The 15,716-nt window shown below is 38.7% G+C and overlaps 1 protein-coding gene across 4 annotated transcripts in view; it reads left to right on the top strand.

Moving 5' to 3' along the window:
* Positions 1-15,716, top strand: part of ANO3 (anoctamin 3) — a 472,830-nt gene that overhangs the window by 244,563 nt on the left and 212,551 nt on the right. For all 4 annotated transcript variants that reach the window (XM_063711053.1, XM_063711054.1, XM_031016410.3 and 1 more), the window contains 2 exons: positions 9,489-9,683; positions 11,336-11,407. In XM_063711053.1, coding sequence (XP_063567123.1) covers positions 9,489-9,683; positions 11,336-11,407 — 267 coding nt within the window. The remainder of the gene's footprint in view (positions 1-9,488; positions 9,684-11,335; positions 11,408-15,716) is intronic.

A 15,716-nucleotide genomic window follows, 5' to 3' on the forward strand; every position in this document is an offset into this window, starting at 1 on the left:
GTGAGATGGTATCTCATTGTGGTTTTTATTTGTATTACTCTAATCATCAGTGGTATTGAGCTTTTTTTCCCACAATTGGTGGCCACATGTATATCTTCTTTTGAAGAGTGTCTGTTGATGTCATTTGCCCACTTTTTAATGGGGGTATTTGAGTTTTTCTTGTAAAATAGTTTAAGTTCGCTATAGATGCTGGATATTAGATCTCTGCTAGATGTATAGTTTGTAAATATATTCTTCCCCTATGTAGGCTGTCTGTTTACTCTCGATAGTTTCTTTCCCTGCGAAGAAGTTTAATTACATCCCATTTTCCAATTTTTTGCTTTTAGTGTGATTGCTTTTGGCATCTTCATCATAAAACTTTGCCAGTTCCTATGTACATAATGGTATTGGCTAGGTTAGGTTGTCTTTCAGGGTTTTTATAGTTTTGGATTTTGTGTTTAAGTTTTTAATCCATCTTGAGTTGATTTTTGTTTATGGTATAAGGAAGTGGTCCAGTTTCAATTTTCTGCTTATGGCTAGCCAGTTATCACAGCACCATTTATTGAATAGGGAGTCATTTCCCCATTGTGTGTTTTTGTCAGCTTTGTTGAAGATCAGATGGTTGTAGGTTTGTGCCCTAATTTCACGTTCTCTATGCTGCTCCTTTGGTCTGTAAGTCTGTTTTTGTACTGGTATCATGCTACTTTGTTTACTGTAGTCCTGTAGTATAGTTTGAAGTCGGGTAACATGATGCCTTGAGGTTTATTCTTTTTGCTTAGGATTGCCTTGGCTATTTGGGCTCTTTTTTGGTTCCATATGAATTTTAAAATAGTTTTTTTCTAATTATGTGAAGAATATCATTGGTAGTTTGATAGAATAGCACTGAGTCTGTAAATGTTTTTGTGAAGTATGGCCATTTCAATGATAATGATTCTTTCTATCCCGGAGCATGGAATGTTCTTGCATTTGTTTGTGTTGTCTCTGATTTCGAGCAGTGTTTGGTAATTCTCGATGTAGAGATCTTTCACCTCTCTGGTTAGCTGTATTCCTAGGTATTTTTTGTGTGGCAATTGTGAAAGGGATTGTGTTCCTGGTGGCTCTCGGCTTAGCTGGTGTTGGTGTATAGGAATGCTAGTGATTTTTGTATGTTGATTTTTTTACCCTGAAACTTTGCTAAAATTGTTTATCAGCTCTAACAGCTTTGGGTCTGAGACTATGGAGTTTTCTACGTATACAATCATGTCATCAGCAGACAGGGAAAATATGACTTCCTCTCTTCCTATTTCAGTTCCCTTTATTTCTTTCTCTCTTGCCTGATTGTTTTGGCCAGGACTTCCAATACTATGTTGAGTAGGAGTGGTGAGAGAGGGCATCCTTGCCTTGTGCTTGTTTTCAAGGGGGAATACTTTCAGCTTTTGCCAATTCAGTATGGTGTTGGCTGTGGGTTTGTCATAGATGGCTCTTATTATTTTGAAGTATATTTCTTCAGTGCCTAGTTTATTGAGAGTTTTTAACATGAAGGAATATTGAATTTTATTGAAAGCCTTTCTGCATCTATTGAGATAATTTTAAAAAATGTGATTTTTGTCTTTAGCTCTGTTTATGTGATGAGTCTTATTTATTGATTTGCATGTTGAACCAACCTTGAATCCCAGGTATAAAGCCTACTTAATCATGGTAGATTAGCTTTCTGATGTGCTGCTGCATTCAGTTTGCATGGACTTTGTTGAGGATTTTTGCATCAATGTTCATCAAGGATATTGGCCTGAAGTTATCTTTTTTGTTATGCCTCTACCAGATTTTGGTATCAGAATGATGCTGATCTCACAGAATGAGTTGGAGAGGAGTCCTTCCTCCTCAATTTTTTGATAGTTTCAGTAAGAATGCTATCAGCTCTTTATCCATCTGGTACAATGTGGTTGTGAATCCATCTGATTCTGGGGGTTTTTTTGGTTGTTAGGTTATTATTGATTCAATTTTGTAGTATTGGTCTGTTCAGGAAATCAGTTGTTCTGTTGATGCAGGTCTGTTCAGGGAATCAATTTTTTCTTGATTCAGTCTTGGGAGGGTGTATGTGTCCCCTCTTATTCATCTCTTCTAGGTTTTCCAGTTTGTGTGCCTAGAGGTGTTCATTAGTACTCTCTGATGGTTACTTTTATTTCTGTGGGGTCGATATTTCTGTGTAACATTCCCTTTCTCATTTCTGATTGTGTTTACATGAATCTTCTCTCTTTTCTTCTTTATTAGTCTAGCTATTGGCCTATGTACATCATTAATTTTTTCAAAAAACAAACTCCTGGATTCGTTGATCTTTTGAATGGTTTGTTATCTCTCGTTCTTCAGTTTACCTCTGGTTTTGGTTATTTCTTGTCTTCTGCTAGCTTTGGGGTTGGTTTACTCTTTATTCTCTAGTTCTTTTAGTTGTGATGTTAGGTTGTTAATTTGGAATCTTTCTAACTTATTGATGTGGGCATTTAGTGCTATAAATTTCCCTTCTAACACTGCCTGAGCTGTGTCCCAGATATTCTGACAAGTTGTATCTTTGTTCTCAATAGTTTCAAAGAACTTCCTGATATCTGCCTCAATTTCACTTACCTAAAAGTCACTCAGGAAGATGGTTGTTTAATTTTCATGTAATTGCATGGTTTTGAGCAATTTTTTAAGTCTTTTTATTTTTGTTGTGATGTGACCCAAGAGTGTGTTTGGTATCATTTTGGTTCTTATGCATTTGCTGAGGGTTGTTATATTGTCAGTGGGGTGGTCGATTTTAAAGTATGTGCCATATAGTGATGAGAAGAATGTATATTCTGTTGTTTTGGGGTGGAGAGTTCTGTAAAGATCTGTCAGATCCATTTGGTCCAATGTTGAGTTCAGGTCCTGAATATCTTTGTTAATTTTCTGCCTTAATGATCTAATACTGTCAGGGTAGTGTTAAAGACTCCCACTATTATTGTATGGGAGTTGAAGTCTCTTTGTAGGTCTCTAAGAAATTGCTTTATGAATCTGGGCGCTCCTATTTTGGGTACATAAATATTTAGGATATTTAGGTCTTGTGGAATTGAATTCTTTACCATTATGTAATGCACTTCTTTGTCTTTTTTGATCCGGATATGAAATGCTTGGTTGAAGATATTTTTCTTTAAGAATGTGAATACAGGCCCCAATCTCTTCTGGCTTGCAGGGTTTCTGCTGAAAGGTTCACTGTTGGCCTGATGGAGATCCCTTTGTAGGTGACCTGCCCTTTCTCCCTAGCTGCCTTTAACATTCTTTCATTTCAACCTTGGAAAATCTGATGATTATGTTTCTTGGAGATGGTCTTGTGTAGAATCTTTCAGGTGTTCTCAGTATTTCCTGCATTTGACTATTGGTCTCTCTAGCAAGGTTGGGGAGATTTTCATGGACAACACCCTGAAATATGTTTTCCTCATCCCTTTTAGGGATTCCAGTGATTCATAGATTTGGCCTCTTGACATAATCCCACATTTATCAGAGGTTTCGTTCACTCTTTTTTATTCTTTGTTCTTTACTTTTGTCTGACTGTCTTCTTTAAGTCTTCAGGTTCTGACATCCTTTTCTCAGCTTGGTCTGTTCTACTGTTAATACTTGCTGCTGCATTGTGAAATTATTGTAGTATTTTTTTCAGCTGTATTAGATCAGTTAGGTTCTTTTTTACACCAGCTCTTTCACCTGTTAACTTCTGTATCATTTTATTGTGATTCTTAGTTTCCTGGATTGGGTTTTGCCATTCTCCTAAATCTTGATGATCTTTGTTCTTGTTCATATTCTAAATTCTATTTCTGTCATTTCAGTCAACTCAACCTGGTTAACAACCCTTGTTGGAGAACTAGTTTGGTTGTTTGAGAGGTAAAACACCCTGACCACTTGAGTTGCTAGAGTTCTTGCATTGGTTCTTTCTTATTTGTGTGTGTGATTGTTTCTTTAACTGCTAGGCTGCCTCTGATTGCAATGGTCATGTGGGGGCAGGGAGGTTGTGCTGAAGTCCCAGGTCAGGCAGTCCTGTTCAGTGAGGAGAAGTGAGGACTGGGATCTGCGTTGAGAACAGTCTGACCACTTTTCCAGTAGATGGGTGCTCTGTGCCGAGGGACCAGACCAGCCACTGTTCCCGTGGATTCTCCAGAACTGGAGACAGCAAGGGCTAGTGCTGTGAGAGAGCAAAGATGGTAACCTGCCCCTCGCACCAGGAGCTTTGTCCCAGGGAGTTACAGAGCTGCTACTGGCTCAAAAGTCCCAGCAGGCGGTGGACCCAGTGAGGAGATACTGGATCAGGGGCCCACATAACCAACAGTCTGGCCATTTTTCCATAAGTCTGCTCCAATATGTTTGAGGGTCTGCTCCAGTCTCTAATCACCTCCAATTTTCCAGTACCTGAAGGTATCAACAGTGAAGGCTGCAAAACAGTAAAGATGGTGGCCTGCCCCTCCCTCTGGCAGCTCCATCCTAGGGAGGTATGGACCTGCTGCCAGCCCCAACACACTGGCAGGGGTGGCTGGGGACCTTGGTCAGGAGGTCCTACCCAGTGAGGAGGAGTAGGATTGGGGACCTGCATAACAAAGCAGTCTGGCCACTTTTTCATAGAGCTGGGTTGGGGGTCCACTCCAGCCTCTTGTTGCCTTCCACTCTCCAAAACTCGAAGGCAACAATAGCTAAGACTGTGAAAGAACAAAGATGGCAGTCCTCCCCTCTCTCTGGGAGTTCTGTCTCAGGGAGCTTTGGAACAGTTGCTGACTGGAAAACACTGGCAGGGGTGGTTATAGACCTCAGTTAGGAGACTCGTCCGGTGGTGGAAAAAGCAGTCTGGTTGCTTCTTTGTAGAACTGCTCCAGTATTCCGGGGGACAGCTCCAGTCCCTAATCACCTTGGATTCCCCAGAGCCAGAGGGCATCAATAGCTAAGTCTGCCAAACAGCAAAGATGGCAGCCTACCCATCCCTCTGGGAGCTCCATCTCAGGGAGGTGTAACAGTGATACCTGTGGCAGGCTGGGGTTCCAAGCCAGTGGGTCTTATCCTGCAAGGTGCTGTGAAAGAAGAGCCTGCAGACCATCACTGCTCAGCCCCCTGGACTCAGCTTCTTTCCTAGGGGTATGTACAAGGGTCTAAACTCCCACTTTGCTGGAGTTGCAGCCACTTTTGCCAGGAAGCCTGGGCATCAAAAGCTCCTGGGGCTCCACGTGTGCCCACGTGGCTGCTCTGCCGAGACTCCACATAGCTCTGCCTGTCAGAATGAAGGCCCTGTTGGAGTGGGTTCACAAGGGGATCTTCTAACCTGAGGGTTGCAAATATCCATGAGAGAAGAGTGGGTCCCCAGGGTCACACATTCACTCACTGCTTCCCTGAGAGTAGGAGGCTCCCTTAGCTCTGTGTCACTTAGGGGTGGGTAGTCAGGTAGTCATCCTGTCTTGATTTTCTCCATTCTCCATTGGTCAGCTTGTTTTCTTGATGAATCTCAATGCATGTACCTGGGTACTTCAGTTGTAGGTGCTGTATTTATTACCCTTTCTATTTCTTTCCACGAGAGTGGGGCACACTAGCTGATTCTAATTGGCTGTCTTGGCCAGCCCCTCCATAGGTAGTTTTTCAACCCACATCTTTCTCCACCCCTTTAGTAGTCTGCAGTGTCTATTCTTCACATGTTTATGTTCAAGTATGCTCAGTGTTTAGCTCCCACTTATAAGTGAGAACATACATAAGTCTGATTTAAACACATACACACACGTAACTCATGTATGAGTATTATCACAAAAATCCTAATAAAATATTGGGAATTAGAATTTAACATATTTAAAACAATTAATCAAGACAAAGTATGCTTTGTTTTTGATTTCTGGGAATGAAAAGAGGATTTAATTTTAGAAAATCCATTAATGGAATTCAACATATTAAGATAGCCAAGGAATAAAATTATATAAACTTTGAAAAAATTCAACACACTACTGAACAAAAAAATAATAAACTGGAAAGTGAGTAGTACATTCTTAGCTTGAAAAAAAATTTATACCTCAGTGCTAAAGCCAGTATTTTACTCAATTGTTTAAAATAATCCAATTGATTATTTATAATTTCAATACAGTGGGAAAGAAACTCGCATTTGCAATAGCCAAAAGAGAGCGGGAGCTAACCAATATGCAAAACTTATATAAAGAAAAGTTTTTAAAACACCTGACCAAAAGCATGAACTATAAAACAATCACAGGATAGATTTTGTCAAAATTAAGAACTTCTGCTTTTTAGAAGACACTAGTAAGATAATGAAAATATAGGCTACAGACTAAGAGAAAATATTTACAGGTCACCTAGCTGACAGCAGTACTTACCCCCAAAGTGATTATAGATTCAATGGAATCCCTACCATAAGCACAGCTACCGGCCGGGCGCAGTGACTCATGCCTATAATCCCAGCACTTTGGGAGGCTGAGGCAGGTGGATCACCTGAGGTCAGGAGTTCAAGACCAGCCTGGCCAACAACATGGTGAAACCCCATCTCTACTAAAAATACAAAAAAAAAGAAAAGAAAAGAAAAGAAAATAGCCAGGCATGGTGGCGGGCACCTGCAATCCCAGCTACTCGGCGGGCTGGGGCAGGAGAGTGGCTTGAATCCAAGGGTCAGAGGTTGCAGTGAGCTGAGATCGCACCACTGCACTCCAAGCTGAGGAACAAGAGCAAAACTCTGTCTCAAAAAAAAAAAAAAAATCAATCATAGCTGCCTTTTTTGCATGAATTGACAAGTTGATCCTTAAATTTATATGGAAATACAAAAGACTAAGAATAGCCAAAGCAATCTTGAAAAGAGAGAACAAAAGTAAAGAACTCAGATTTTCTGGTTTTAAAACTTACTGCGAAGCTACAATGCTAAAGACATTGTGGTTTTGGCATAGGAATGGACATATAGATTGGTGGGTTAGAACTGAGAGTTCAGAAATGAACCCATAAATTTGTGGATAATTGAATGTAGACAAGGGTGCCAAGACAAGTCGATGGCATTTTCAACAACTTGTACGGGAACAACTGGATATCCACATGGAAAAGAATAAAGTTGGAGCCTACCTTCACACCATGTACAAATTAGCTACAAGTGGATTATAACCTAAACTTAAGAGCTAAAAGTATAAAACTCTTAGAATAAAACATAGGAGTAAATCTTCATGACCTTGAATTAGATAATGGTTTCATAGATACTGCACCTAAAGCACAAACAACTAAAGAAAAAAATAGATAAATTGAACTTTATCAAAATTAAAAGCATTGTGTTTCCAAGAACACAATAATTAAAGTGCAAAGACAACTCATGCAGTGGGAGAAAATAGGCAAATGCATGGAGGCAAGAAATTAGGTTAGTAGTTTCCAGAGACTGAGCTGAAGAGGAAATGGGGATTGGCTGCAAATAGGTACGATGTTTCTTTTTGGAGGAATAATAAAAGCGTTTTAAAGCCACATAGAGTGATGTTTGCACAACTCTGTGCATATACTAAAAAGAGCTAAACTGTATACTTAAGGGAGTCAATTTTATGGTATATGAGTTATATATCAATAAAGCTTTTAAAAACTTTTAACTCCGAAAAGTCTGGGATAGATCTGTATGTGTTGAGATGGAAAAAATACCTAAGACATAATATATAATGTGACAAACTATAATTTCATTTTTGTAAGAAAACTATTTTTATACATAGTTACATATATGAATACATAGACGAAGACCAATAAACTGATAACATTCATTTCATTTAGAGAAGAGACTGGAATTTAAGAATCAGAGTAAAACAAATTTTAATTTTTAGTTTTATTTACTTCTATAATTTAAAACCTTTTAAAATGAGAACATTTTATGTAATTTGCTTGTATAAAATACTTAAATATCCTCAAAGTGAATAAATAAAGGCACCAACCACAAAACCTGACATGTAATAGGCACTCCACAATAAAAAGTCCCTTTGCCTCATGTGGTGTGAAGTCCAAACACAACACTGGGTGTGGGTGGAGGGCAGGGGTGGTTCATGGTTTTATTCACATTATACAGACAGCATACATAGCCAACATCTCAACTCAGGTGTCAATAAGAAACTTTTTAGGGAGTGATTCACGATCAAGCAGCTTTGTACAATTTACCATATGTATTAGTCTGTTTTCACATTGATAATGTATTTCTTTATAAATTATTCAGTCTCAGGTAATAACAAACTACCTGAGACTGGATAATTTATAAAGAAAAGTGTTTTATTTGGCTCATGTGTCATAGAGCTTGCATTCTAGGGAGGTATACAGAAATAAAACAAAATATATATGAATGACAGTGGGTGTTTAGCAAAAAATAAGCAAAAGAGTAGTGTTAAAAGCTAAATTCTTTTTAAATGATAGGAAATAACCTGGAACTGGTAAATGAAAATGACAGTAATAAAGAAGACTAGAAGAATAGTTTAATGACAGGAATTTGAATACTGATTTTTAGAGAGGAAGCATGAAGAATGAACTGAGACAGGCAATTAGGTACAATAAGGATATCTACTCCACCTCAAGTAAAGTTGATAAGAAGTTGTCGAAGAGAAAAGAGCCTCCACTGGAGGCGGCTGCAAGAGAAGCAGTGTCACTGTGGGGATATGGTGCAGTGCCAGGTTTAGGTAAAATTATGGAGGGAAATAGGTGATCCACAGAAAAATCTAAGGAGGATATTAAGTGGATTTTCTGATGTTTTATGTGAGTTCCCAGGGACATAGTGAGAGAGTCTGGGTGGGAGATGTTGGAAATGAGAGTGTCCAGAGACACTGAGGTTTAGAGTGCCAAGGGAGAGGAGTGACCCGGGATTGACATTATGGGATGAAGAGGAATGGAGACGGGGAAGTGGAGCCATTCTTTCCTGGTTCACACAGTGTAGGGGGACTTCTGCTTTTGGAGGACTAGTTTGGTTGAAGGGCATTCGGACTTCTGGCAGATGAGACTCTGTGCACGAGGGAAGTAGCTCTAACACTAAGCACAGGGTTGGTGTCTTGATCCCTTCTTGCTGCCCAGTTTTTATACTATGTTATGCTATCTCTTTCCAGCCTCTAAGTCACTGTTAGGACATTATGTATGTGTTTAAGGGAGAGGAGGGCGTAGAAAGAAGGGCCCCATTTAGTAATTTCAATGTTTATATATTAGGTTTTATGTATTTTGCTATTTGAAAGCCTAAATCATAAGGTTTATTCAAAGAGTATCCAAATAATTGTTGTCATAATTCCCCAAATGAACTTAAACATCCGTTTCTTTTTTCACAGAACTTTTAAAGGAGTGGTGAAAGCTCAAACAGGAAACAGAGATGTTTATGTCTCAAAACTATTTAACAAAAATCTCAAACACTCTCCTTGACAAAATATAAACAAAACTAACTCAATTATTTCTAATATCTAGGTGGCACTTTTCAATAGTTCGTTCCTGACACAGGTATCACAAGAATTAAAACTTTTTATTGACCTCTACTGATTGATTTTTTATTGCTAAAACTCAACATTTTGGATTTGCAGGTATGAATATAAGCAAGAGTGAGATAACAAAAGAAACTTCGTTAAAACCGTCTCGGAGATCCCTGCCTTGCCTCGCCCAGAGCTACGCTTACTCAAAGAGCTTGAGCCAGTCTACTTCCCTCTTCCAGTCAACCGAGAGTGAATCTCAGGCTCCCACATCTATAACCTTAATCTCCACTGACAAAGCAGAGCAAGGTGAGCAGCAATTCCTATTTTCTTGTTCAATTTATAAAAACTACGTGTTTTCCAAACACTCCTTTCCTTCCTTTTTCCATTGGACCAGTTTTATAGAGCTCTTCAGGAAGGAGGCTGGCATAGAAAGGAGACCAGTACACCATGCCATTTGTTGGTCAGATGCGTTTTATCTCTTCCTTGCCTTGAAGGTGGCCAATCCCATGGAGTCTGGACCTAATATTTGTTTGCAGTGGAAGTCCCAGCTACATGAATCACTGGTACATTTGGCCACTGTTTGCATCCCTCTTGTTGATGAGTAACATTCCTGGCGAGAACTTATAACCAGTATTCAAATAGAAAATGTCATCAGTAATAAACTGTTTTCTAAAAATAAAGGCTGAAGACTTTACAACTGACAATAAAGCATTGAAGATTTGGTGGCATAAAGATTTAGTTGGACAAGTGTTGGCAACCCAAGGCTGATGTGCAAGGGCTGAATTTTAGAGACATACCAGCAAGGTACCACACAAAGAAACATTGTGGCTACCCTTAGGCACTCTTCTACACACATTTGCCCACTAAGACACACACTATCCCTTTAGACAACTCCGTTTTATAAAAGTTAAGAATTAAATACAACCAAGCTCCCTGTTGTGCAGTGGATAGGGTATGTTTTTCTTGTTCTTTTTTTAGAGATGGAGTCTCGCTTTGTCGCCCAGGCTGGAGTGCAGTGGCACGATGTCAGCTCACTGTAATGTCTGCCTCCCGGGTTCAAGTGATTCTGTTGCCTCAGCCTCCTGAGTACTGGGATTACAGGCACACACCACCATGCCTTGCTAATTTTTGTATTTTTAGTAGAGACTGGGTTTCATCATGTTTGTCAGGCTGGTCTCAAACTCCTGACCTCGTGATCCACCTGCCTCGGCCTCCCAAAGTCCTGGGATTACAGGTGTGAGCCACTGCACCCAGCCATGTTTTTATTTTTCAATCCTTTTGTTGCTTTTTCTTATAAGAATGCAGTCCCTTATGATTCCATATGGTTGCTTCTTTTTCTGGATAACTAAACAATATCAAAATTATTGTTTCAATACTATTGTGAAATCACTACATAATGTAGTTAGCTTACAAATATGTCTACTATGTAAAGTGGAAAATTGTTCAAGAAGATGAAGATATTAAAACATAATATAGGTGTTTCTTTTTTCCCTTATTGAAAGTGAAATTTTAGGCCAGGCATGATGGCTCACGACTGTAATCCCAGCACTTTGGGAGGCCAAAGTGGGCAGATCACTTGAGGCCAGGAGTTCGAGACCAGCCTGGCCAAGATGGTGAAACCCTGTCTCTACTAAAAATGCAAAAGTTAGCCAGGCATGATGGTGCACACCTATAGTCCCAGCAACTCAGGAGGCTGAGGCACGAGAATCTCTTGAATCCGGGAGGCGGAGGTTGCAGTGAGCCGAGATCATGCCATTGCACTCCAGCCTGAGTGACAGCGAGACTCCGTCTCTTAAAAAAAAGGAAAAAACAGTGACATTTTAAATAACTAATTTTAATTCATTAAGTTAAGAAATTTCATCATGTTTGGCCATCATTTGTCCATCTATAACCATGGTTATTTTTCTGTTGCTATGCTTTTATTTCCCAAAACTACAAAGTATCTTATTTTATTTCAGTTAATACTGAGGAGAATAAAAACGACTCTGTGCTGAGATGTTCATTTGCTGACCTCAGCGATTTTTGTTTGGGTAAGTTGATAATCAGTATTTACCTACTCCTTTCCCTCTCTCCAAAGGTAAGCTGTGTTCTTCTAAAAAAAACTAGCATTTTTTTTTTTAAGAAAAAGTTCATGTTTGGTTTTTAACGTAATGGGTGAGTATAATATTCTGAGGTTAAGAAATTAAGAAATGTATAGTTTGGAATTCAAATATATAGGAGGATTTATGATGAGCAACAGTGTCATAATAACAAATAATTTTTGCCATTCTGAAAATTTCATTTTTTTAAGAACATACAGACTACTATTTCAAGATCTATAAAATTTTGACACTCAGAATTTAGAATGTTAGTAACACTCAGAGATTCTATCCTGGCCCATCATTAGTGGATACTATAAATTTTATTTATTTTTCCTGTAACAGTGACAAGTTTACTCAATCTCCTTTTTTGCCTTTTGATGTTGTCACATAAGATTTGCTTCAGTTGAGCAAGCTTTGCATTCAAATCTGTAGCTTGCCCATAAACAATTCTTTTGAATTGGGTTTTCATTTTCATGAATTAAATAGAAATAAAATAAAGCCAGAATTAATCAAAAAGTGATACTAATGTGCCAACACTTATTTTGCAACCTCAGTGCCTTAACACATAACCTGAAGAAATGAAGCCCTGAGTTTTCAGTAGTAGATACATTGGTGGCCAGGCCTCAGTGCCTACATAAGGAGTTCTCAACTCTGGTTACACATTCAAATCACCGGAGGGCTTTTCAAAACTCCTGGATCACAGTTCCAGAAAATCAGTTTTAATTGGTCTGAGGAGTGAAATTAGTATACGTACTTTTAACAACCTGCCCAGTAAATATTTAATATGGCCAGGATAAAGAATTTCTGGCCTAAAAACTGTATCTTGGTTTTTCTCTACAGGCATTGTTAAATCACTCATCATAACTTTTAAAACTATGAATTTTGCTATTTATAATAGCATTCTGAATGACTGCAAATTAGTCACATTTCTTATAATAATTTTTGTTTTATGTGTGGCACAGAAACAGTGCTGGCTTATTAAGTTTTTGAATTAAAGCCAGCAACCAGCAGGTTCATTTCATATACAGAATCAAAAAGAGCATCTCATCAGAAAAAAATTCACTCAGAATACAAAGGCCTTTCCTATAGTAATTAATTCTGAAGATTACTATAAGCTGAGTATTTTTATCCAAAATTCTTGAGACCAGAAGTATTTCAGATCTCAATTTTTTTGATTTTAGAATATTTGTATTATATACTTACTCGCTGAGCATCCCAAATCTGAAAATCTGAAATCTGAAGTGCTCCAGTGAACATTTCCATTGAGCATCATTTCAACACTCAAAAAGTTTCAGATTTTGGAGCATTTTGGATTTGGGAAGCTGAACCTATATTATCAGTTATTTTCTAATTTAAAAAATAAGAACAAAAAACAAACCTGAAGTTTTTCTTGTCCAAAATATCCATACAGGTGGGAAAGTTTGCAAAGCACCCTTTACTAACCTGTCCTCCAAATTAGAACCAATGTATAGTTTAACAATCACCCTATTGAAAAACCTTCCATTTAATTCCTTGCATTTTATTTTTGATGGCTTGCCATTCCAAATATTAAAAAGCACTTTCTCTGAATGTTTAACATAATTGGATACTCGTAACTTTATGATTCTTTTCTCATCACTTTTGTGTGTCTCAGTTATTTGTTCCAGCTGACCTGTATTTATATCTCTCCAGGCACTGTATCTCATATTCACTATTTTAGCATCCCCCAGCATCAATCTGTCATTTATTCAAGTTAGAAAGACATCACAGCTTCTGCAGTTAAAATACATACAAATGATGAGGTGTTTGCCTTTATAATGAAGGTGAGGTACAGTCTCCAGCTAACTGTATAGTATCACTAAGCATTTCAGGAATCCAACTGGATGTAACACCTGGCTGGGAAATACTCTTTTAGAGTTAGATGCATATCTATGTGTGCTTTTTATTATTTTATTTCATTATTATTATTATTTTTGAGACAGAGTGTTTCTCTGTCGCCCAGGCTGGAGTGCAGTGGTGCGATCTCAGCTCACTGCAACCTCTGCCTGCCAGGTTCAAGCGATTCTCCTGCCTCAGCCTCCTGAGTAGCTGGGACTACAGGCACTCACCACCACACCCAGCTAATTTTTGTATTTTTAGTAGAGATGGGGTTTCACCATGTTGGCCAGGCTGGTCCCAAACTCCCAACCTCAGGCAATCCACCCACCTTGGCCTACCAAAGTGCTGGGATTACGGGCATGAGCCACATAATATAAGTGTTTTAATTGTCTTTGAAAAGAATACGCCCGGCCTAATATGAGTGTTTTAATCATCTTTGAAAAGAAATCAAGTAAAATAATGTCAAATATACCAAGAGTACAGTTAAATAAAGCATGAGTAAGCATTTTGGCAATACATGTTCTCTTTTAAATGCAAAGCAGTTACATTCTCTAAGTTTGCCTTTAGCGTGCAGAGTACCAGGTTCCTGCATTGGGCTGATTATTGCATGGGAATTTCCTGACTAATGCATCTTATTAATGGCTTTTTTACAGTTAACCACTTTGAGCTGCCCCATGAGAATATCAATGCTGAGGCAGACTTAACTGCATGTGGTCAGTGTTTCATTGAGGATTGATATTTCTCATTGTTCCAAATGAGAACCATGAAGGAAAAAATATTAATGGCTTTGTTGATTCAGAGAAGGACATTTCTACTAAGGCTCCGTAACAGGATGGGTATATATCATGAAAAAAATGTTATTTTTCCAGCCAGCCATTGGTCAAATCTTTATTCTTATATCCACTAGCTGTGTAACTGTAGTATATTACTTAACCTCTCTGAGCTTTAGTGATTTCACTAGTAAATTGGGATCAATGAGCCATTCTTACTAGGACTTGAAGTGAATAAAAAGGTATAACTTCATCATAGCTCCTAGCACATCATGGGGGTTCAACAAATATTTGTTCATTGCTTTATTCAGTCATTTACTAAGCTTGTCTTTCACACCAAATTCTGCTGGGCCCAGAGAGATCTACACTAAACAGCTGTTTCTGTGATCATCAAAAGTGATTTTAGGCTGGGTGTGGTGGCTCCCACCTGTAATACCAGCGCTTTGGGAGGCTGAGGCAGGAGGACTGCTTAAGCCCAGGAGTTTAAGACCAGCATTAGCAAAGTGGTGAGACCCTGTTTCTACAAAAAGAAAACAATTAGCCAAGCATGGTGGCACGACTGTAGTCCCAGCTACGCAGGAGGCTGAGATGGGAGTATCACTTGAGCCCAGGAGTTGGAGGCTACAGTGAGCTATGATCACACCCCTGCACTCCAGCCTGGGCAACAGAGTGGGACTTTGCCTCAGGAAAAAAAAAAAAAAAAAAAAAGTGGGGGGGTACTTTTATGGCATTAATGATGGCACGATGGATAAACAATAATTTACTGGACTCTTTATTATTATACACTTTACCTGTCTTATCTCACTTAATTTTCATAACAACCCTTTTAGTTAGGTAGCACTTTTTTACAGATGAGGAAGCTTATTCACCAAGAGAGAAAATAATTTGCCAAATGTCACATAGCTAGTCAGTGGAGAGCTGAGATTTCAACCAAGGAAGCTCTCTAACCTTCTCTTTTAACCACCACACTAGCCACAAAGGCCTTAAGGTAAAAAGTGGTTAGTGATTTCCAAAGACACTAGTTCTGTAAGATGTTAGTAAGTTTCAGGCAGAAAGTACAAGGTGAAGATAAAGCTGCATGTTAAAATATATTTGGGTAATGATTAGTTAGAAAGCTAATTGAATCCGAAAGTTTTGATTTTTTTTTGTTTTCTTCTTCATTTTTTATTGACATCACATAACCTTTAATTCTGTTTTTCATAAAGCAGCTCACAAAGCCAGAGCAGCATCCCATATATCCCCACACGCTCACAGAATTATTCTCGAAAGTGCTGACCCTTGTAGCAGTGAATTTGAAATCCTGGTGTGGCAATAATTTTCTTTATTAGTCTTGGAAGCCCCACTACCATTGCCTACGTTTTTTTCTTCTCAGTATGCTGGAAAATGACAAGGACACAGTAATCCACGTTAACAAGTGCCTGGTGCTTGATTCTTCCCATGCCCATGTGGCTATAAACTCAGGTAACTTAGAAATGAAATATTTTAGGGCCGGGTGCAGTGGCTCATGCCTGTAATCCCAGCACTTTGGGAGGCTGAGGCAGGCGGATCACCTGAGGTCGGGAGTTCGAGACCAGCCTGACCAACATGGAGAAATCCCATCTCTACTAAAAATACAAAATTAGCTGGGTGTG

The sequence above is a fragment of the Gorilla gorilla genome, chromosome 9, assembly GCF_029281585.2.
Source record: "Gorilla gorilla gorilla isolate KB3781 chromosome 9, NHGRI_mGorGor1-v2.1_pri, whole genome shotgun sequence".
NCBI classification, from domain to species: Eukaryota; Metazoa; Chordata; class Mammalia; order Primates; family Hominidae; genus Gorilla; species Gorilla gorilla.